The 25,719-nt window shown below is 37.3% G+C and overlaps 1 protein-coding gene across 3 annotated transcripts in view; it reads left to right on the top strand.

Moving 5' to 3' along the window:
- LOC149138152 (DNA repair protein UVH3-like) overlaps positions 1 to 19,647 on the top strand; it is a 188,455-nt gene extending 168,808 nt beyond the window's left edge. For 2 of the 3 annotated variants that reach the window (XM_089446581.1, XM_089446583.1), the window contains 5 exons: positions 13,597 to 13,891; positions 14,051 to 14,187; positions 17,069 to 17,153; positions 18,025 to 18,564; positions 18,812 to 19,647. In XM_089446581.1, the coding sequence (XP_089302707.1) occupies positions 13,597 to 13,891; positions 14,051 to 14,187; positions 17,069 to 17,153; positions 18,025 to 18,564; positions 18,812 to 19,471 (1,717 nt within the window). In that variant the 3' untranslated portion in view covers positions 19,472 to 19,647. Of the gene's footprint in view, positions 1 to 13,596; positions 13,892 to 14,050; positions 14,188 to 17,068; positions 17,154 to 18,024; positions 18,565 to 18,811 lie in introns of those variants that run through there. The other variant, XM_089446584.1, reaches the window with a different exon arrangement.
- Positions 19,648 to 25,719: the final 6,072 nt, after the last annotated feature.

Raw genomic sequence — 25,719 nt, forward strand, 5'->3', positions numbered from 1 at the left:
CTAGGAAGTGAAGCGTCCACTATATATATACAATGTTCCACCAAGGTTCCAGGACGAGGGGGCGAGGGAGCAAGGATACGCTGGTGCAACCTATGCAAAAGCTCCCCACCAATTTTTAGGAAATGTGGGGGGGCGCCAGGGTCTTAAAAACTTATAAATATAAAATATAATTTATTAATTGAGTCCACTATGACAATTGGGGTTTGAATTGAAAAGCTGCAAAGCATGATCATTGATATGAATATCATTATCTAATATCATATAAATTTAAAATTCTAATTTATAATCATACATCATACGTTATGATTAAAGTTTAAACTTTAAACCATATTGATGTTCCACTTCCTACTATGAACATTGAAAACTGAACAGTGAATATTGACATAAATTTATAAAAGTCAAGTCTGATACTGTGATACATCATACATCAAGAGTCAAAATTTTATAGAATTATAAAAGATTAAAATCAAGTCTGATACATCAAGAGTCAAAATTTTATAGAGTCAGAATAACATAAGAACATCAACATATCAAAAGATAAATGAGCATAATTTTGCTCAAGCCTCAAGGTAATGCCCCGCTAGTCTCTGCATCTAGCTGCTGCATGAATAAATCAGGATCAACCATATCACCATCTGAATCTGAATCACTAGCAATCTCAAACATGCTAAGTGGCACACCAACCAACCCCATCTGTCTCTCATCAAGTCTCTCCTCCATATCTGCCTGTGCATCATCCTCTGGATCAACATCCCATCGTATTGTTGGTCCCTTCAAATACTCAGGTGTCTTCCTATGCTCAAGACGTAGGGCACTGTGCACAACAACTAACTTCTCCGCTCTTTTAGAGGTAAGCTTGTTCCTCTTGATAGAGTGGATGAAGCTATATGTGGACCAATTCCTCTCTGTTGTAGAGGAACTAGCAATCTGAGACAACAAACACATAGCTAGATCTTTGAGCTTTGGAGCACCATCCCCTTGCATCCTCCACCAACCAATCGGGTCATCTTGGGCTAGATCTATGTGATCTGCCCGAGCACCACGTGTGTTGAAGGGGCCACTAAGAGATGCAAACTGAACAAACTATCTTCGAAATCTGGACCCCTCCTCACTATACATCTTTGCAATTGCATCTAGGAAGCCGTTATTTACCTCTGGATCATCAATAGGAGGCACCCTCCTAGGTCTCTCAACATACGATTTTGGGTTTAATGCATATGCTGCCATGTGCAAAGGTGTGTTCATGCGATCCCACCTACGTTGAATGATGGGTCGAATCTGGGAAGTATAGAACTCTAATGAGGGCCCCCTTTGTTGAATGGCTACCTTCACACGACCCAACATGCTATCAAAGGTCTCATAGATTTCTCCAAGACTAGGAGCATTTGAATCAGTGTAACGAATGACCTCAACAATAGGGCCCAAGAATGACACCAAATAAGAACAATCTGTCCACTAATCATTGTCCAACACCTGAAGCCTGACCTTCTTCCCAGTGTCTGCCTTTGATTCTGACCACCTTTCCGACTCTGAACTCACAACCAAGGATTGTAGAGGTGCTTGTACCTCTATCATCCTCTCCAATAAGAGAAAATAGCTAGCATATCTAGTATCAGTGGGCTTGAGGAATTCCTTCCTCGTGTGAGCCCTGTACATAGCCAAGGAAGTGTGGTGGTTGCAGATAAACATCTGCACATTTCTTGCCGCTGACACCAAGTCTGATATCCACTGAATCTTGCCAATGTCCTTCAGTGCATTATTGAGTGCATGCACACAACAAGGAGTCTAAAAAATATGTTAATACCTATTTTGAATCAATAAACTGATCTACAAACTTCTGCTGCATCTGTCACAATCTGCACCACACTATTAGGCCCAACATCCTCTATAGCTTCTTGAAGAAGTTCAAATTGGAAAGATGCATCCTTGCGCTTTCCAGAACAGTCAACAGCTTTAAGAAAGAATGGACCTTCTGAAGATGTCACTATGATGTTGATTAGTGGGCGTTTTTGGATGTCAGTGCATCCATCCATAACAATAGAGCAACCAAACCTCAACCATGTTTGTCTCATTCTCTCTTTCTGCACATTAATTTTGGACACTTGTCTATTTAAAATTGTTGTTCGTAGTTTATGTTCTTTGGGTGGTACACATGAATGCCCTATTTTTGCAATTGCTTGGACCATTTCCTTGTAATGAGGAGAACGAGCAACATGGAAGAGAATTCCATTAGCAAAAAGAAATTTGCCAATTGCATCATCTGTGTCATCTCAATCTAGAATGTTGTACATCCCAGACACTGTACCACCCATTGCACAAGAATGAGATGCACCAGTAGAAACCTTTGTCTTTTTTGATGAAGCACTGGATGGAGGAATATTTGTAGATGGATCAACATGTCTGCTAGAAAACAATCCTTTTCTAGTGGTTGCCTTTTCTAGCCTGCAAAGTTGCTCTCTTTGAGCTGAATTCAGGTTCTTTGAGGGACACATATTGACTCCTTTACCTGTAATAGCCAAAATGTGTTGCTTCACTCTGGTATAGCTGCCAACAAAGTGATGCCAACAAATATTGCAGACCCAATCATGTGAGCCCCCACCAAATTTTGGATTCTTTTTCGACAGTCTAGTTGCATAGATTAGAAGTGGTTTTAGAGGATTAAATGTCCCCTTTGCAAATTTTTCCAGCTCTCTTGGTGGGCCTCTAGAATCTACACCATGCCTATTCTGGTATCTTGCCCCCTTGTGATCGCTTTCAACTTTTCTTGTGCATCTTGTGGTTCACTACCACTATAGCTACTATCACTATTCTCATTGTTCCCAGAAGAAGTTTGACTCTGACTCATAGTTGTAAGTTGTAACTTTGTAAGTTGAATGACAAATCAAAATGTAAGTTGCAGCGTGTAATGAAAAAAAAATAAAAAATTAAAAACATTACATAGGCTAGTAGCTACAACACACACATTGAAGTTTTGAACACTGATTTTTTGTTGTTGTTGTTGTTGTTAATTTACAAGAAAAAATTAAAATTAATACACAGTCAAAAGTTATAAACAATTTAAAAAAATTAAAGTTTACAAAAACAGTTTCATTTTTTTTTTAAAACACAGTCAAGACTCAAAACTTAAAAAAGAAATGAAAAAAATGAAAAAAACACAGCCTGAAAAATTAAAAACAAATTAGAATTTACAAAAAAAAATTGAAAAATTAAAAACAGTGAAGTTTCTATTTTTTTAAGAAATCAAATACAGTAAATTTAAAAAAAAAAAGAAAAAAAAAAGAAACACAGCTACAGATTTCAGAATTACAAAAAAAATTTAAAAATGAAAAAAATTTACTAACAGTTTTGGTACTTACCTGCAGCAGTCAACGTTCAGGCAGGGCCGCAACTTGCAAGTGACACTGGACAGCAATGGTGGATTGTTGCTCGACAGGGAGGGGTGTTGCCTGCGACGTAATAGTGGACTGCAGTCTGCTGCTCGCTGTTCACTGGAGGAACAATGCTGGACTAGAACAATGCTGAGGAACCAATGCTCACTAGTGGACTGCTGCTCGACGGAGGAGTTAGGACATGGACTGCTGCTCGTAGGATGCTGCTCAACGGAGGACGGGAGGAGTTTTGAGTGATGAGCGAACGCGAATGGTGCGAGGTGTGAGGGTTTAACACTTTAAAACATAAAACATAAAACCCTATGTTTAAGTTTTAACAATTAATTAGATTAATTAAAGTTTAAACCTTAGTTATTAACTTATTTAATTATTTACGTTAAATTTTTGTTTTAAACCATTTTTTTTTAAATCGTGCCTCTCGTCCCCCCTCGTCCCCCCTCAACCCCCCATGACCCCTCACGACCCCCGTCGTCCCCCTTTTCGGAAACGACTCCTCAGGATAGGGAAACGACCCCCTGGCATGTCCCCCTGCGTACCTTGATTTTTGGGAGCATGGGGAAACGACCCCTTCTTGTCCCCAAGTCCCCGGAGCGCGGGGGAGCTAGGAAACCTACAATTTATTCATACATTTTCATTGTTTGACTCAACTATACATTGCCGCCAATCAACATGTGCTATTGGACTGAGTAGAATTGTGCCGTATTGGTGACCTGTATTGTGAACAACCGCCTTACAACCACCAATTCACTATTGTGCAGATCCGTGCAATGTACAACGACTGTATGGCCACCGAAATTGCTGTACTATTCACAATTATAGTATCCTAATTATCATTGATTCATACCAAATCCGTACGACCTCTCTGCCATTATCAAAGCAACCTCCATTTAACTATTTGACAAGTTGCCAATTTTTCATACATGTTCAGATCTGCCTACAATTATAGAATCATTTGTTTCGTACATTGATGACATCACTGTACACTAGATTGCTTTGTCCATATTTGTACCTGTCCACTATGTGCATTTTTCACAAATCTGTATGACACTAGTCATAAAACCACAACCCACACTTCAAAAGTTGTGACCTTGTAATATTTGGTAAACACTTTATTACAATCAAGTTAACAAATCATTATTAAATACCTATGATATAAGTGACAATAATTGCCGTAAAATATATTGGGTCATCACCATTGTGGAATTTGAGGGAGTAAACTTTATTTTAAATATATTGCAAACATATCAAATTAAATCCGAAGTTCTTTCATTAAAAAAGTAATAATATTTTATTTGTTGAAAAGTTAAAGTGCCTTTGAAGCTTATTTTTGTTTGGTTGATAGAAAGATAAAGAAAGTAATAAATTAATAATATTTTATTTGTTGAAAAGTTGAAGTGCCATGGAAGCTTTTATTACTTGGTGGATAGGAGATCAAAGGTATACTATTTCGTGCTTTGGAAAAAAGATATTCAAAAAGGTGATTTTAGAAGAGAGGCTAATTCATAGTATAAGGGTTTTTTTGATATTAAAAATATTTATAGAGTGAGAAAGAGTTCTTAGAAGAAAAAAAATATAAAGGAGTTTTGAAATATTAAAGATAAAAGGAAATTTGATTAAAAGATAATGTTTTATTTTTGTAAGCACATTTATTTACATTACGTAACGCTGGAAAAATATAGTTTGTACAATCTTGAGAACATGGGGGGATTGTTCCTCTCACCCATCCGAAACCTCTGCCCCTTGAGTGGGGAAACCATAGGAAAAGTCACAAAAGAATTTTCTGCCCCTGGGAGGGGAACCCAGAAATAGAAGTCATGCATACAAAAATGAATGGGACTGTCAAAAAGAAAAACTTCATACTGTAATCCTAGAGACATTGAGCCACCTGCCAACAAACCAAGCCGAAGCAACCAAATACCAAAATTGATTGACCTGAGCTAATCCATAGGACCTAAGGGGTTAACACCAACTTGTGGAGGAGCTGCACAAGAGCCGCATTGCACCTAAGAGTTGTTCGCTTCCCCTGACACCTCGAAAATGTAGTAGCTATAGGGACTAGGACGAGGGCGGGAGGAGGCGAGAACATTCGTGGCGGGAGGAGGCGAGAACATTCGTGGCGGGAGGAGGCGGGGCATCGTCTGCATCTCTACGAATAGGAGAGGGACGACGAGCAGGGGCTAAGATAATTGTGGGAGAGGAAGAGCCCACAAAAGGGGAGTTCGAAGGTGAGGGGGTAAGAGAGGAGGGGGATGGAACATTTGGCGTAAATTTGATACTCAGGTCCATGGCAAGCCTTTTGAGGGAGGATGAGGCTTGGCTATGATAAGTGGAGAGTTCTACAATCCAACCCGTGGCTCTCGACTTCTCCTTCTCTCGTTCCTTGAGCTGGCGAGCCAGGAGGTTGCTAAGAGCCCAAAGTGTGGGCAAACAATGACTTGTCTCATCTTCCTCGGATGCCAGCAATTGACACCCAATATGTGAGGGATACCATAATTGAACATAACAACAACAATGTTATAGTCGAAGGTGGTGGGGGGACGCCCTCTTCCCCTCCCCCTGCTTGCATGGCGCCCATGACTTCTTTCATGATTCATGGCGAAGCTTTAGGAGGCAGAGGACGTGGTGAGAGGCTTAGTGGAAGTGGAGGTCACGGGAGGGAGATTAGCCAGCCTGAGAGACCAGGTTCTGAGTAAAACAACCAAGGGGATGAAACACAACGAGCTCATGTTGCAGAGACATATACGCTCAAGGGTGACATGTGAGGTGAAGGGACGAGTGTGTAAGGACAGTCCTCGGTCACTGCATAATTTATTGTTCATGGAAACTCCCTTGAGGTTGGTCGCTGCCAAGTGGTGAGTGGCGCTAGTTTTCTAGCGAGTACATGGCCTTATTCATGCAAGCACCCAGATCTGGGGGATTAAAAGGGAACATTACGGTGTGAAACACCTATAAATAAAAAATATTATTACAAAAAAAGAAAAAAAGATCTTATTATATTTTGAAGAAGTGGGTGATTCACACGAAGAATATATAAGTTTCATAAACGAAGTATCATTTGACGAAATTATAGAGAAGGAAAAATGGATTATAATTCAGAAATGAAGGAAAGGAGATTTTCCTATAAGGGTCTTTCAATTAACGATCACACATTATTTGCATTAAAAGACAGTGTTTATGGGAAAAAATTTATATCGTTATCAGCACAAGCGACAAGGAAAATTACATAAATATTAATTTGGTGAATCAACTATTAATTCCAGAGCCAAATGTAGAGGAAAGATATTTTTTTGGCAAGAAAGATTATGGAATTAATGATTTACAAGTGACAATTGATCATTAGGAGCGCATTTCAATTCAGTGTTTTAACAAAGAGATTGACATAATCCTCGGACGACCTTGTTTTACAGAATTGCATACGTTCAAGTTAAACATAGAGAATTTTTTTTGATGTTTCCTTATAAGGAGAAGATGATCACATTTTGAGACATGACAATGAAGTCAAAATCAATAATGTCTTCATCAGAAGACTTTAAGGATATTTCGAAACTGATGCTTCAAGAGAATCAAGTAACAATATCAAAGAAGCAGAAGGAGCTTGAAGAAGTCATATCCAATAAAAACGAAGAAAATTCTTGTTTGAAGGATCATAGTCTGAAACTACTTGCACAAGTCAGAAAGTGTAAAATTGCGAAGCATAAATTAGAACAAGAAAAGGGAAGTTTCGAGAAGAAACTCAACGAATGTCTATCAGAAAAAGAAGAAAATCTGCGCTTAAAAAACTTTAATCAAAAGTTATTAGAACAAATCAGAGATTTAAAAAATGAAAAGATTGAGCATAAAAAAGAAATTGAATCATAGGATGAAGAACTTTCACACTTAAAAAATCATAACCAAAACTGCTTACTCACAGTATAGTCTTATAATAACAAATTATCTCAGCGATCAAATAATTGTAAAGTTCCACAGGAAATTGATTTAGGATGGTTAGATCCCTTCTCAGTTCAACAATTTTGTTTATCACTTAGAGGATCCTATCTTCGTGTATCATCTAAGATGACAACTCAAAGAAATCCGAAAAATGTGAATAGATTACAAGACAAAGAAATAGATGACACGTCTTATTAGCAATAAGCTGTGAGAACAAAGCTTTCTGAAGAGGAAGTCATTGTTATGAATATAATAATAATAATAATAATAATAATCATAATAATCATAATCATAATAATGAGTAATATAGAAAAGACATGTCTCTAAGGACGTGACCATTCATGAAGGGGCACTTCCCTAGGTATATAAGCGGGCCCTCATTTTTAACAATCTCATCTCATATCAATTCTTTTATATACACTATCTAGTATATACATTTTAATCCTCAATAGCTGATTTCGTGTTCCAAGTGTTCTAAAGATTATTGTGAAGTGCGAACTTTGTTCGTTACGTCTTCAACTTAGATTTTTATTTGAGTGAGAAGATTTTGATTATGATTTTGAGCCATGAAATTTTTTCATTTGATCTTTGTCGATATCTTTAATATCTCAATTTTCGAGTTCGTCATCTTTAACTTTTTGATTTGTTCCAACAACTATTAAGGCTTTACAGACGATAATTTTCTTTATCTTGTTTTCATAAGCTTTCACTGAGTTTCTTCTCAAGATCATTTTCTTGTTCTATTTTTTGCTTCGCAGCCTTGGTTTTCTTGACTTGTGCAAGCAGTTTTTGATCACAATATTTTAAGCATGAAATTTCTTCATTATTATCGTAGATAACTTTGTCAAATTATTTTTACTTATTTGGTATTGATTTTTGGTTTTCTTGAAGCATCACCTTCAAGATATCTTTGAAGTCTTTTGATGAAGGTATTATTGTTTTTTAATTCATTGTAATTTCTTCAAATGTCAACATCTTCTTATATGGAAAAGTTACTTTTTGTTGGTGTTTAATATGAAGGTACCTAGTGCTCCAAGTGATGGTAAATTGAGAATTACATCGATCGCTTCTTTAAACATAGTTACAACATTGAATTGAGATATACATTCATAATAATCAATTATTACTTGCAAGTCCTTGATTTCATATTGTCATGTAATCCTTACTCTCAATATATTTGGTTATGGAATGAATAATTGATTTTCCAAACTGACGTTAATGTATTTTCCTCACGCTTCTCGTTGATAATGATATTAGCTTTTTTCCTTGAATACTCCCCTTTAATCTACACATCCATAACATGATATCATTCTAGTAAATAGTGTTGAAAATAAAACATAAGTGAAAATAAATTATTTTATTTTTTAAATGTTAAAATATAGAAAATTTATTACAAATAATTATAACTAATAAAAATTTGTAAAAATAAAATGTTTCTATAATAAAAAATAAAATTAAGTAAACAAATTCTTTAAATATTTGCTTCTATACAAAAATTTGTTTGCTACAAATGTGGCACCATTTCATAAAATATTTAAAACCGTAATTTTGTGCATAGGCTAAATATAATAGTTTAGATTTCAGTTTGCAACCAACACTTCAACCTCAGATCAACAAAGGATATGGATCCTTAGCCCTTCTCAAGAAATAGTGCTTTCGACATCACTTCCAGGACATCTCGTCCAAAATGAGCCTCATGGACACCTTGATTCGTCCCACTGTTCTATATGGTTCAGAGATTTGGGGACCGTCTTTACTTGAGTCAGACTGGGCTTCAGCTGAGAGAGTCCGGATTCTTCTTCTCTGCCGCATCATTAGGTGCAAACTAACAGTGCCGCAGCACATCATCCTTGTAGAGTTTGGAGCTTAGCCCTTTCGGCTTGAGACGGTCTTCAGATTGGTTTCATTCTTGCATCGTGTCCAGGGCTTGGCAGATTCGATAAAAAGTAGGGACCGTTATCCTTAATTGGCATATTGCTCTTCTGAGACTATTGCTCATTCTACCCCCTCAGGTCGAGCCAAATGTTGGTTTACAGGAGTTCCAAACCTCTTAGAGTCAGTGGGACTTCAGTTGGATCGTCTCCCTCCTTTCCGATATTCCTTAGATGCTCCTGGTCACCTTTTACCTACTAGCTAAATAAGATCATTAGGGAGGACATCTACAGGGAGTTCGTCCAGGTCACCTGGGTCAATCCTTTAGGAGGGTTGCGCCCAAAGATGGCCTTCTATGTTGAGCACTTCTTGGAGTTGAGAGACAGGCTCATTGTTCGACCCCAGTATACGTTTCACCACTGGATGCATGCTCTTCACATTCCTCTAGGCCAGTTCAGAGTAGGTTCTCATAGACTTCGGGTAGAGACAGACCACCAGGTGGATAGACTAGACAGACTTTGCCAGGTATGTCATTTACAGGAAGTGGAGATCGAGGTGCACTTCATCCTTGGATGCCCTGTCTACTATGAGATCAGAGGAAGGTTTCATTGCTTGTTCAGAGATTCTCGGACCCTCGCCGACTTTTTTAGGTACCCCAATCAGAGATGTTTGGCCCTATATATGCAGGAGGCTCTTAGGTTCCGAGTGCATATTCTTCAGCCTCCCATCAGACCAAACCCCACACAGAGGATCACGACATTTTTCAGGGTACTACCTTCAGACAGGGGCACCAAGAGATCGATTGATACCAGTACGTATCCAGACTCCAGATCAGTGAGGATCCGTGGGACCTCACCCTGCTACATGAGATCTCAGCAGCAGTTCCATCTTAGATCTGTTCTTGGGAGACAGACTAGGTCCTCCAGCATTCAGCAATGTGTGAACCCCCCCAGGACACGATTTAGTGGACAGTTTGCACTTGCCATCGGCTCTTCATCGGGCCAACAGACATTGTTGAGTTTCTTCAGCGTTATTCATTCAGCCTCAGATGTTAGGAGAGATGGGTCTGATCCTCAGACCTATTAGGTCCTGGATCTTCTCCACTAGAGCCAGATGTTGATTTACTTCATGCATTGTATCTTTATAGGAGATCATTTGGTTCTCCCGCTTTGTATATACATTAGTGTACTCAACAGTCCCTTTGACCTACTTTGTGGTCATTAGTTGGACATAAATATAATTATCTTATCTTATCTATATATATATTGGTAAATTTTGGCAGATAATTTTTTGAGGTTGACAGTAGAAAATTAAAATTACAAACTGGTAATTTGAAACCCTCAATGTCATAGGGCTCCTTCGTTCCCCTGATTTATTGTCCTTGGATTGGTAAATAGCACTCAAAGCACAAACCAAATGTCTCTTTGGAAAAAATGAAAATTCATTGGAATTTCATGCCTTTAAATAAGCTACATTGGAGAAGAATACCATAGGAAAAACCATACGCTGTCAATACCCAAACCCCAATAAGGTAAATTGACTATTTTACCTCAGTGTTATTTTAAATATTATCTTTAGTTTTTTGTTTTTATTTTATATTTCAATTTAATTTAATTTTCATTTTCAAGTAATTTGATCGAGTCAGAAATGTTTAGAGGATAGGAGAGGACAAGACAAGACATTACATCTCTTGGGTGGAGAGTGCCTCTAATCGCAATTATTAGCAATGAAAAATGTCAATAAGAGGGTGGATAAAAAATTAAAATCAAACTTGCTGTCCCATTGATAAACACAATCTTTTCATTGTTTTATGGGCATGAAAATCATGACGAAATGAAAAAAAAAAAAAATGCAAAATGTAGACCGGCAATGAGGCAAGCAAACACGCATAAATCTCTGAAAAAATAGCATTAGCATGATGGGATTTAAATATCTATCTATGAACGGAAGATTCAACACAGGTTGGCAAATGCAATTGAACCCTTGCTCCACTTGGTGATGATAATTGTTGTTTAGCTATCTCTTCAATGAGTGATGATGACCACAAGCTATCTTCCTTCCTTTTCCAACAAACAAGAAACACAAATGAAGAAAATAAAACCCAAAAATCGCTTTAAGTTTTACAAATTCTGCTAACAATTGATTTTTTTGGGTTGTGGTGAGATTTTTCTCAAAAAATCACAATTAAAAAAAAAACGTGATGTTAAGTTTGAAGAAGAATTCGCGATATTTTCAGGGTTGATTGTCAATTTTTTGGCGATGTTAGGAACCAAAAGGGCAAGAGAGACAACATCTCCAAAATAAATGGCCACTGCTTTTTTATTTTTTTTTGGTACAAGATCATATATTTTTACTATTAGAGTTTCAATATATTCTTACTATTAGATTTTCAATATTTTCTTTGTTACACGGGAACAGCTCCCGACATATAGGGAACCCGTTACGGCAGTTCCTACGTTCCCGGGAGCGAAACATTTCATTTTCCCAGGGAACAGCGAGGGGAGCTAGGGCAAGTTTCTGGCATGTGAAAGACGCTAAATGGGGAACGTGGGAGCATTTTTTTAGTGTTTCCAGCTGTGGGAGTCGAGAAAGCACAGTACATCGCGTTGCATCTCGTTTAGAAAGTTGTGAGAGAATGTGAGATGAGAGTACGTTATCTGGTAAGGCGCTCAGTCGGTCACTTGCCATCGATGCAGCTTCAAGAGATGAGGCGGCGTGAAAATGTGGAAGGATGTAATACATGTTTGCACCGAGAAGTGTTGCGCATCATAGCCAGGCCATGCCACCTCATGGAATGTGGAATGTGGAATGTGGAATGTGTTACAGGGAAATGTGCAGCCAAATTTAATTGTTTCATTTTGCCAATAAATCAATTATGGTGATAGATACATTATAGTAGCATTTAAAGTAAAATTTAGTCATAAATCCTGTTGGAAATACACTTTAAGTTATAGTTCCATTTTTAAGTTGGGAATTTTGTTCACGGAGATTTTGGTTGAAATATTGGAAAATGTGGAAATCTGCTTTTGAGAAAAATCATCTGAGCAATTTCATTATTTCATAATTTGTTTTCATTATAGTTTGTCACATTCAATGGACATCTAAATTACAGTTTGTAGGAAATTTTCCTACAGTGTATCATTTCTTGAGTTCACATGTTCGGCCATGAGAATGGGAGTCGACACCTGCTATCATCTTCCGACAGTCTTTCAAGGAACACCGCTCTCCCAAGTTGTGGAAAACCCTTAGAAGTTCATCGGCAGAGATGAGTCCATTTCCAAAGATACCGTAGACGCTCTTCATCCCCTCAAGCTCGCATGGTTCATCTCCGGATGGATCCAGCAAGACTACAAGGACGGATGAAACAATGAGTTCAGTCTCCATCTGGTAATTAAATAGAATGGAATGGAACGAACTCCAGCTGATAACGTGTCGGGCACGATAGAAGATAGGAGCGACGTATAACTAGAGGACATAAAACTGCGTGCGGGCTTTATCCGGTGGTTGGGAAAACCGAGGGTAATGGACATGTGAGCGTAAGCGACTATGCTATGCTGTCGGTCTGTCTCTCCTTTAGGCAGAAAGCAGAAAGCCTGCAAAGTAAATGATATTTTTGATATTTTTTGCATTTAGATATCAAAACTAAAAGCATAATGTTTTTTCGAAACTAATTTTGATTATTGATATAAAAATATAATGTTTTTCTAAACTAATTTTGATTATTGATATCAAAAATATAATATTTTTCTAAACTAATTTAACGATGATATTTTGATATTTTTGATATTTAAAAGTTTGAAAAATATAAGAATTTTAAATTATATATATATTTTTATTATTTTTTTTATAAATTTTTTGTTATATAATATTGCTGCTTCTGATGAACCGTTTCCTGTAAAATTTGAGAAACTTCTAGCCATTCCCGACACCCCTACCCAAGTTCCCAATGTTCCCTGTTCCAAAAACTCGTGCAAAATAGAATATTTTCAATGATTTTGCTTTTAGATTAATGAATGTATTGTTTAGTTGGTATTTTAGAGAGACACAACATAACATGAGAGAAATAAACATATGGAGAATGTATTATTTATTTAATGGAGTCATTCAATATATCATCATAAGCTTTCTTTTATACATCAAGCTATTTAACTACCTTCCCAACTAACCTATATTTAACGCTCGGTCATTAACATTTGGTATGACCTGCAAACATTAGGACTCTAACAAGAGTGGTTGTATTTTCTTGTCATGAATTCCATAAAATACGGTGGGAGTAGGCGTAATTCATTGATCATTGTTTATGGGTTTGTTTTCACTACATAATAGAAGCAAATTCTCTAATTTGTATTTGTTAGAAGCAATTTCAGCAACTAGGCATAATGGATTTGTTTGATATCATTCTTTGCAGTGGCATTGGAATTGTCAATGCTATTGAAGTTGTCAATGCATTTCCTGAGGATGATGGTCTGAAGAAGTTTAGAGAATGGCTTGATTCGCCAGATCCATCGATCCTCAAAAAGCTTCATGCTTCCTCAGGGAAAAGCTCAAGAAAAAGGTCATTGAAATCAAGTAAGAAAACTGGAAGTATAGCTGAAGAAGAGGAGGAAGGTGTCATACCAGATCAGAGTACTGATAGAGACCAAGAGGAAGAACTGTTTGAAGAGGGAAATTCAGCGCTTAAACAAATTTTCATGGAAAAACATGTATGCTATTTATTAGTCTTTTTTTACTGTTTTGTTATCTCATGATCTTCAACACAAATATATCCATCTGAAATTTGAAAATTAAAAGATTGCAGTTATTTGATGTGTAATCTTGGTTGGTTCAACATATCATCTAACTCTGCCTCTATCAAATTTCAGCGAGCAGTGAGTAAAAATTGGCATGTTCCAGAATCCTTCCCAAATGAAGCTGTGATCTCTGCTTATATATCCCCGCAAGTTGATAAGTCAACTGAACCATTTTCATGGGGAAGGCCAGATTTGATGTCACTTCGCAAGTAAGTGGGTTGTAAGGACATTAAAATTATAGCTGATACTAGGTTAATATTTTCTGCCAACCGAGCAAAGTGAAATTTTATCCAGCAGATAATTTTGAGTTCTTAATTTATTATAATCTGTAAGTTGGTGCTGGTAATTTGAGGTTACTGTTATTTTCTTGGGAGTATTTCTTCTTGTGGTTTTGTTCCATGGGTTTGGGACTTTGGGACTGTCATGTTTAAACTCTATTGTTAACTTTTCTCATCTGTGAGTTTGTGTGGAAGTATAAATATTTTGTTAAATATTTTGGTAAGTCATAATCATGTTTTCAAAACCATGTTTAATTGCCATGCAAGGAAGATAGGTACCATCTGCCATGCTTGACACGTTCTTTGAAGGAGTTGGACCCGAAAGCACAAAGGCTGTAGCATTTCTGATTACATTATTAATGATGATGATAATATGTTGAATGCTATAATAATCACTAATTATGATGACAATGTTTACGCTGAATTGATGATGATGATTTGTTTATGTTGAATTCATGATGGTGATTATGTATTTTTAGATATAGAATCAAGATTCTGAAAAACATGGCAATATGAAATTCTTATATATATATATATATATATGCCATTTCCTTGCCCTATCGTATCCAGAATTTTTGAAAATTTGCCATATCAATTTCAAACCCTGTATCTGTATCCGTTCCCATATCTGTTTCAGTGCAACTTAGGTTTTGATATGGTATATGGAGTTTTTTTATTGAAAATGGAATTCAGACTTAATTGATTTTCTGAAACTTTTTGCTGTCTGTTCCTAGACAGATTCAAATCTGGGTCTGCATCCAACTGACATTCTGCATCCAAAACATGTCCATCAAACCCCTCCAGCAGCTGATTTATCCCTCTTAACACTGTCAATTCTATCTCAAAGGCCTCACTATAGAATACGAAAATTTAGAATACAAGAATTTATAACAACCAGTGATGTTCCTGGCCGAATTCTTTGGCCAATAGGGTACTGACTAAATCTAAATAAATTCTGCTAAACAGAGCTCCAAGTGTACAATTCCCAGATTTAAGGTTGTAATGCAACCAGGGCTGCGTGGCAGTGCCCCCCCTCAAATCCATTCCCGAAGCGCTCTCCCACAAAAAAAATTCACTCCCTGGCTTTTTTGCAAATTTTTTTCACAAGACATTCCAAACACAATTTGTTTTCAAAGAAACAAGAGTTTTTGAGTGGGACAGCCTAATATTCAAGCCTATGGGTCTAGTATTGATAATTCATGGTAATGTTAAATTCTTAAAATACATCTTTTTACTTAAATTTTTAACATTACCATGAAATGACTCCAGATGTTTGAGAGTGGTTCCGACCTCATTGGATTTGATATGGAGAAAGTAGAATTTTAGATCTCACTCATAATCTAGCAGACTTATCAGTTTTTCAGGATTTCAGGATTGGGGGGATTGTAATGTTTCCATTGGATTTTGTCATATACTAGAGTATGGAACTTGTATTTAGTCAAGAGCACCAAGCCCCTTTTGTATCTTGATGTTAGTGACATTGGTTGTCGACCTCCTCTATCATGACCCTACTAAAAATGTACACATCACTCAAGCAAAATCTTGACTTGACATGCTGTGTTTTTTCTATCCTATGTTAATGCTTAGAGGGTGATATTAATGACCAAGATCCCAAGATAGGCAATGATATTGATGATATAGAGGTATTTGTTGTAGGATGATTTTTTTGGATGTTAGAGGCCATCTGACTTTCTCTTTAAATTTACCCCAAACAGTGGCATATGATCGAGTAATCTTCAGCAGCAGCCATGAATCCTGACACTGCTTAACTGCGATAGCCACTAACAGCATTTACCCAACATATGGGAAATTCCTCACTGCCAGCACTGACACCAGCATGACCATTCCATTGTAGCCTCTTACAGCACAAGGAATTATTCATAGCCAAGCTGCAACTCCGGTATGGGAAACCCAACAAAGTTATATCTGGCAAGGGCTTGTACTCAGGTAGCCCGGCTTTCATGGAATCTCAACTCCAGAACTCTGACTTGGCAGATTCAAGCAGTAGAACAACAGTCATGGATCAAGACTTGGCACGGGGTAGCCATCGATACAGAGAATGTCCCTCCTAGGTTCTCAATCTCACAATCGATGATTTTCCTCTGCAATTTGAGTACTTCTATGAAACAGACATGGCAGGTGTGGCATTCCAGATTCTGAGCAGTATGGCAGAGAGGAAATTAGTGGAATAAGAAGCTACAAAATGGTAAAAAATGGAATATATACATCAGGGCTTGCATGGGGAATTTGCTTATCAAGCATAGAGGATTTCTCTTGGTGACACATGTCATTATGCTTTTCTTTTGACCCCTCTTCACCCTCATCACATCATAGCCCTAACTATATTCTTAGCAGTAATTCCATAACTTTGTCTTCTCATCATCACGGCATAGTCATGTCCAACTTAGCAAACATAAACAAACTTGTGTTGGCTTTGGCCTTGGCCTTGGACTCACCAGGAATCTGTACAACATATATACATGTGTATTATGCTGGTTACGTACATAGCCTACATGACTTGATGCCCAAACAAAATATCCATGCATGAACAATCATTTACAAATCAGATTATGTACAACATACGTTTCAAGAATGGGTTTTTTTTCAAACAAGAATCTCAAGAAATCGGATATTTTTACGAGATGCCAATCAAACCCAGTTCCGATTATAGTCGATTGCCTTTGTGGATAGTAAAGAAGAAAACTTCACGGTGAATGTATTTAAATTGTAGTATGTAGTATTAGTATACCCCCTATAGTAGTTTGCAAATTTAAAATAATTTGAGTAACATGTTTGTCATCTAATTCTACAGGTTATGTTGGGAAAAATTTGGATGGGCGAAGGAAAAATCAGATGAGTTGCTTCTACCTGTACTCAAGGAATATGATCGGCATGAGGTGAGATTACACAACTCTTGATGAAACAGATACCTTATGATTGGAACTGGGTTGATGGAATTGGTTGTCTGGGGAAGTACCATTATTTCTTCCCTAAATCCAGAGGGGGCATTCGATTGGGGTTTGTATAGCGAAGAACCAAGCTTGCCTACTATGTTTTCTACATGTTGTATATATAGTCTGGACACCTTCAGATCCCCTTTTCCAGTCGTGTTTTCTTGCAATTTTCCTGAAACTACCTAGTCGGATGTACCCTAATAATGATTCTACTCCAGAATACTTTGGATACATTCATGCAGGAGTCATATTTCTCCTTTATTGGATTGGGAACCCAACAGAAGATTTGGAGAATGAGGCTCTTCCCCTTTCTAAACAAAGGGGAGTCCGATTCACCAGGGGGGTTGGATCCCAGTGGATGATTCAGAGCTGGAAAGCCAATCCAACCTGCCACGAAACCGGCCTCTCGATTCCATTCAATAGCCCCCGCCACCATTTTTATTTGTAATTTCATCGTTTGAAGTTAATGGTGGCTGTCTTAAAGTGTGTTACTAATTATACTTAAATTTGGCTACCTATTGGAAAGTTCCAAGAGCATTTCTTCTGACCTGTGTTTGAATTGGATTTTATTTAAGCGTTACTTTTATATTTCTAAGTTAAGGGTGTTTGTGGTCAAATATTCATTTCTTTATCTCTAATTATCAATCTTAATGATTGCTGGAAGGTTTTCTGATGTCAATAATAAATATCATTCAGTGTTTATTATAATTCTGATGGTTGAAATGTAACCGAAGTGTTAGAATTCCATTAGTACTATCTTTTGTGGTTTTGATTTTCCAAAAGTTGAAATTAATGGCCTATTGCTTTGTTGCAGACTCAACTACGTTTGGAGGCATTCTACAGCTTCAATGAAAGGTTTGCCAAAATCCGTAGTCGTAGAATTCAAAAGGCTGTGACTGGAATTACTGGGCGTAGGTCATCAGAGACAATGGATCTTCCTCCACATCTCACGAGTTCTCCACAGAAAAGGCCAAGAAAAAAGAAGGAAAATAATATATCTGATGGAAATGTTCAAGATATAACTGATCAAGCTATGGGTGATGCCACAAATGAAAAAGTGAGTAGTCACATAGAACATATTCAAAGTAACAAAAATAGAAAACAAGAAAGGAAGAAAAAACTACACAACGATATTTTAGAACTAGAGAATACTGTGGCTAAAGTCTCATCTACGGGGAGAGGAAAAGGCAGAGGGAGAGGAAGAAGAGGAAGAGGAGCTGCATCTAGGGGTCGTGGCAGAAGAGAAGAGCCAGCGAGTTCGGAAGATCATAGTGGTAGCGAAAATGAAAATGAAGCTTCAAAGCAAGGACATCAAAAGAGGAAATTTTCAGCTGAGATAGTTGAACTTCGTAAGGTGAGCCTTTTTCAGGTTGTTTTATTTTTATTTTTTTGTAAGCTAACCCATGGGATTTGAACCGGTAACCTATCGTAAGGAATGCCTTAACAATGCACCCATTCACTGTCAATCCAAAGCCTCATGGGCAAGGTTGTTCTAACTTAGTAGAAGGGTCAAGTAGGATTTTTTTTTGTTTAATATTATTTTCTCTGGTTTCTATGTTGTAGGCATTTAGATTTAATATTCTGACTGACTATTATTTCAGTCAACAAGGCCACGAAAAGACGTGAATTACGCCCAAGATGAGCAAGGCAATGATAGTGAATGTCACATGCGTAATGCAAGGGACAATGACATGTCATGTGAAGCATCCACAATAAAGGATTTCCAAAAGCAACCAGCGACTTCATCAGATTCTTTCAGAAAGGGCACTGAAGAGATTGATCTTCCAACTAATTCGGAAAATACAGGTTTTGAACATCTGGAAGATATTGGTGTTCGAGATGAAAGATTGTACTCGGATTACCTTGCTACTGGAGGTGGATTTTGCACTGAAAAGGAGAATCATGAAGATGGTTTCAATACAAATAGAGGTGATGAAAATGACTATGCATTCTCCACTGGTGAGAGTATTAAGTGCAGTTCTTCTGATTGTGTTCAAGTGGGTTTAAGCGATGATTTTTCCAGAAGAGATAAAAACCTTCATGCCCTGTCTCCTGGAGGTGGTGTCTGTGTCTCTAGAGAAGCTGATTGTTTGGATTCTGGTAAGGACATGAAAACAAATAATACTGAAGCGTTAGAATTTTATGATGGCGAATCTGCTGATGTAGTGACTATAAGAGAGCCCAGAACTGATAATTCTGCATCTTCTGTGGGTCTGCGGGCAATTCCTTTCTTGAGAAGGAAGAAACACAATTCAAATTGATATGTATGAATTTATATATGCCATTAAACTAAAGCATTGCAAAGAAGAATGTATTTATAACAAATGTGTATGTAAAGTTACAGATTGAAACACGATGTCTATTCATGGCACCAGATGTAAAATTTTGCATTGTTGTGACATGCAATGTAGTTTTCAGTATTAATTATTTTGTTTGATGGTAAATCTAAAGTTTCTGTTTCTGAGTCAGTTTCAACTGCAATTTCTACCTTGTGAATGCTGTTCATCCATTGGATAGCTTCAAACTTGATAAATGCAAACCATATTTATAATCAGCACCCTCTGCAGCAGCTCTATTAAGTTTCAGAGTATGGATAATACTGTCATTTCATCTACAATAATATGAGAGGGATCTAGGAAGTGCAAGATCCTGAATATGTATTCTTCTGTTCCAAAAAGTGATGTTAACCTCTTCTTCCATAATTATTTTGATTAGCTATATGGTTCACCTCTTGCATAAATATCTTGATTAGCTATATGGGACTTAAATGTCTTGATTAGCTATATGGCTATTTAACAGCACAGACAGAGCTAAGGACCAAGACCTTACCTGGGACTGTCAGGTCCAAGGTCCTGATCCTCATGAGAAGATCTTGCCTGTCTCAGCATGCATAATGAAGGGAAGACCAGGCCTCTAGTGAAGGTAAGTGATAACAACACTTATTGGCTAGCTCAGGGAAAGGATAACCTTACATTCTAGCTATCTCACGCAAGTGGTAACCTTACATTCTAGCTAGCTCAGGGAAGTTATACCCTGAACTAGCACAATTGCAAGTGATCACCTGATGTGAGCTCTGATCACCTGACTTGAGCTGACCGGACGTGGCTTAAGCTGTGGGAAAGAAAGGCCCTGATAGACCTTACAGAAGGTAAGATCCTAGTCTTAAGCATGGCAAAGGTAAAGATCCTAGAGCATCTTGCACATGCCCTTGAATCTGTAGTTGTACTCTTCGTTTCCTTTTACTCCAGCAGGGGACGTGGGTGCGGGGAGATGCATAGGGGGACGTGTGGGAGTACCCTCAAATTTTAGGGAAATTTAGGGGGGACGTCGGGGTATATATATATATATATATACTGGGATTCGAATACGGATTCGGATCCGGATCCACTAGTTTTATGAAAAACCGAGATCCGTTTACGGTAGAGAAACGACAAGTACAAAAAATATAAATATATATTTTTAAAAATAAAAATTACATAAAAATAAATAAGTATATACACACTTTTTATATATATATACACACACACTATACACACTTTATATATATATATATATATATATATATATATATATATATATATATATATATATTACTCTCTCCTTCTCTCTATATATATATTACTCCTAATTAATAACATATAACTCCATATATATATATATATAAGTTATATGTTAATAATTGGAAACTTACAAATATACAACTTTTTAAGTATATAATTTTTAATAAACTGCCATTTTCCCACCGGTATCCATGATTTCGTTGAAGACGATTGCTCACGCTGAAAGCTCCAATCTCTGTGTGAACCCTACCAAACAACCGAGGGTGTGTGTATTGCACGTCTTTAAAGAGGAAATCGTGACAAGGAAATGTTGAATAATGATGAATAATACTCGTTGTAATTACATATAATAAGTATTACATAATAATGCCAGCGCTACTTTCAGGTTTGGTGGGTTAGTCACGCTGGCGACTTGAACCCCGCGTTGTCCTTGTGCTTAACCATACCTATCCCTTCTCTTCGTTGCATACCATTCTCGCTGCCTTTATCCGACTTTGTCCTCTTGCCCTTCCCTGCCTCCGTGCCGTTGTTTTATTGAAAATCGTGACAAGTGCGAGGGGATTAAGAGAACACCCCGCATGCGGAACTTACATAATGTTCATCGTAACTTACAAACAATGCTCGCTGACACAAACGGATCTTGGGCGGATGCCAATGGATTCAAATCAAGGCCCAAATCCATTTCTGAATTGGGGATCCACGGATCCAATCCCTAGGCATGACGGATCTGGTATAATATATATATATATATATATATATATATATATATTCAATAATGAAAGTATAAACACATTTATTCATACATAATTGAATTAAACACTGAAATACATGGATTCATATTCATCATTCATACTGATGCATATGTCATTCATCCACGCACCACGAGATTCAATAATGAAATACATTGATCCATATTCATCGTTTTAGAATCTAATTAGTATTAAGCAAAATAGACGATAGTAGATACTGAAATTTAAAGACTAGAATAGTAAATTGATATAACTCAAACTCAAAAATAGTAAAGAGTGATGAGTCAAAGAATCAGTCTAATGTCATTGATATCTAGAGTCAAGATTCGAAAGTTAAAACTGAAAATTAAAAATGGACAATGAGCATTGAAGGAGCGTCACATGGGAGGAGAGGGAATAATTAATTGGTGAGTCAGATAGTCCTGCGTGTTAAACCAAGTAGAGGTAAGCTTAGGATGTCGAATGAGTGAGTAGGGATTGCAAATTAGTTTAGGTTTTGATATTTGTTATGTTAAGAAAATGTTTTCGGTAGTAATCACATAGGAAAAGGATTTGCCGACCTATTTCGAACCATCTAGTGTGGTTCATCGCCAAGACAAGATGAAGAGGCAGATCATGGCACCAGTGTAAATGGAGAGCAATGTAGAGATCCTTGGTCAAGCTAACGACTATGACTAAGGATCTCTACATTGCTCTCTATTTAAAATTATGTCATGATCTGCCTCATCATCTTGTCTTGACGATGAACCACACTGGATGGTTCGAAACACGTCCGCAAATATTTTTCCTATGTGATTACGATTAAAAACATTTTCTTAACATTCAATATGGATCACATAACCTTGAATTCAGAAATTTGTTATGTTTTTTTTTTCAATTTTCTTTTTCTTTTATATATATATATATATATTAAATTTCACAGGTTATTAGACAAAATTGAGGGCAATGTAGTGATCCTTGGTCAAGCTAACGACTATGACTAAGGATCTCTACATTGCTCTCTATTTAAGATTATGTCATGATCTGCCTCATCATCTTGTCTTGACGATGAACCACACTGGATGGTTCGAAACACGTCCGCAAATATTTTTCCTATGTGATTACGATTAAAAACATTTTCTTAACATTCAATATGGATCACATAACCCTGAATTCAGAAATTTGTTATGTTTTTTTTTTCAATTTTCTTTTTCTTTTATCTATATATATATATATATATATATATATATTAAATTTCACAGGTTATTAGACAAAATTGAGGGGGACATGTCCCCCCCTCAAAAGGGGTGCTTCTGGGCTTGGTGCTCTTGATTAAATGCTAGTTGTAGACCCTCATACTTGATAGAATCATATGAAAACATTGCAATCCCCTCAATATTGAAACTTTGAAAACTGTTAAATTTACTGAATTTTGAATGGGATATGGAATTTTATTTTCTCCATATGAAGTTCGATGAGGTTGGAACCACTCTCAAACATTATGATTGTAGGAATTTACAAGGTAACTTCCTTAGATAGAACACCAAAGGACATCACTCACAAACAGATCGCAAATCAGTACACCAATATTCTTGACGTGGTTAAAACCCTCAAAGTGGGAAATAGTCCATGGCCTGAGCCAACGCGGCCACTTCAGGGAATTTATTAATGTAAAAGAAAGAAAATTTACATAAACTTCTCTCATGAATGGTCACCTAACAAATGACCCTCCATGTTCTTTAAATAGAGATCATGAACCAATTGAGTGTTAAGCCACGGATCAAGCGTCGGTAATACCGAGGAGTGAATGAACCATCAGATCACTTCATGTCTAGAACATATCGTGACTGTCAGATTGTAAGTTACAAAATGTACATACTAAAGAAACACACTTTACCGAATTATACACTAGACCAAGTTATACTTAATTATTTCCTAGGTGTCAGAATATCCTAACATCCCCCCTTAAGAACAACTTGGGATAGGATTGAAAGATGTACAAAGATGACATAATAGGAGAAGGAAGGAGGCATTAGAGCCTATCCCTCCTTAGTGACAACTACCTGAACTCCAATCATAAATCGAAGTTTAGTAAACTTCGCTTCTGTGAGAGCCTTTGTAAAGATGTCTGCAACTTGATCATTGGTTGAACAATATTGCACTTCAAGAACTTGGTCATGAATGAGCTTTTTGATGAAGTGCATGTGTAGTTCAATGTGTTTGTTGCGTTGATGTTGGACTGGATCTTTGCGAATGGCACTTTGATTATCACACCAAAGTGTAGTCGGATGTTGTAGCTGAAAACCAAACTCTGACAGGATCTGACGAAGCCACAGGGATTCCTTACTAGCTTCAATGGCACCACAATACTCAGCTTCTGCTGAAGAATGAGAAATGACACTTTGTTTTTTGCAAGCCCATGTAATAGGTCCAGAACCAAGAGAGAAGACATAACCTGCAGTGAACTTCCGATCATCAGGGTCACCAACCCAATCAAAACCAATGAAACCAACCAATAGAGGAGATGCTTTTGCACTGTAATGAATTCCAAACTGAACTGTACCTCGAACATAACAAAGTATTATTTTCGCTGCTTTACAACAACTTTCATGTGGGTTTTGCATAAATCGAGCAACAAGGCCAACAACAAAGGAAAGGTGAGGATGGGTATGGGTCAGATAGAAAAGTTTTCCAACAAAGTTGACAGTGTAAGGTAGCATCAACTTCTGATTAGGGAAGTGTTGACCGACGCTGCAGGGTGACTTTTGGACAATGTTGACCAAGTGTTGACTCTTCTCATTTGCGGATTGGGTTAGGTTTCCTCTCCTACGCAGGCCGCAGTTCTAGGCAACATCTTTGACCACATTCTGACCCCACGTTGACTAGTGTTGACTGTCAAAACGCTGACCGCAGGTTTGAGCAGAGTTGAATGAAGTTTGACTGGATATTTCAGACTGTTTTGGGTTGCCTCTTCTTGCTGTTGGATGCTGAGTTGATTGGGATATTGACCAAGCTGATTGGAGGTCAAATATGACCTGTTTGACCAGCTTTGACTTTGCTAGTTAGGGTTTTGCAGTTGCTGTCATAAAATTACAGAATTGTATATTTGTACGATCTCTCTCTCTTTGCTGAATTATTGAAGAATATAAGAAGAATTGATCAAGGGTTTCTCCACATTGGGGTTTGCCCCTGGCTGGTGCTGTTAGCTACCTATACCAATAGGTTTCATATTTCATGATTGGCAAAGAAAGGTCCAAATATGCTCTGCTTTGGTGATGCACAAAGATCCCATATTTCCAAGAGAAAACATGTGTACATAGCTTGATGTTGACTCAATTTTGATGGATGGTTCAACAGCCTAATCTGGATCATGCCATGTTTCAATTTTCTGTTGTAGAATAGAGAAAGAAGTCTGTCCAAACTTTTTAACCTTGGCAGACAAGTAGCTAGGTAGAGAAGTAAGGTTCCCAACTTCTTAATCTGGGACCTTGGAAGCAATAAGGGTAGTTCTAGGTAGAAAATCAAAAGAAAAAGCCAAAAGAAAAGAAAAGGCACATAAGGGTCTGCAAGTCTAAGTGCACCCTCCATGAAGGAACAAAAAATGCTAGACAAGTAGATGGGTAGGCAGTTGGGGTTGGAGAAATGTCATTCCTTACAATTGAATGTTTGGTAACCTACTACAAAGGAATATCAGTGAATAGAGAAGGTCCTCTTCTCCATCATGTTGCAGCAAAGCAAAGGAGCATGACTAACTTCCTTTTCCCCCCTTTCACATTCATCATTAACATCCCTTCATCAGTTGTGATTCATGAAAGAATTTAAGGTGTTATGTTGGTTCTTATTCCTGAAAAGAAGCCACATTTCTTGTGTAAAAATTCTTTTCATTTTGATCTACTTCCTAACTAAGTTTGAGTCCCAAAAAGCTTAGTAAACACCATTTCCCATTCTCATTCCCCCCAGTACTAACTACTGACTGTATCTACACTAAATCCCTTATGTTTCCCTTCCCCCTACTATTATAACACCATGGTGTATAAATCCCAAGCAATGTATAAATATCCTCCCTTTTTAGCACTATAGCTAAATAAGTTTGTCTAAGGGAGACATTAGTCCACCAGGGACTATGGTCAACCCTGTCATGGGATTGCTCTAACCTCTGGTTAGAGTAATAACCTCACCCTAAGCCTTCACCTCCCCTCTTTTCAAAAGTTTCATCGAAAA

Source organism: Pinus tabuliformis, chromosome X (assembly GCF_031772625.1).
Source record: "Pinus tabuliformis cultivar Carrire ecotype Pingquan chromosome X, CPIR1, whole genome shotgun sequence".
Lineage (NCBI taxonomy): Eukaryota > Viridiplantae > Streptophyta > Pinopsida > Pinales > Pinaceae > Pinus > Pinus tabuliformis.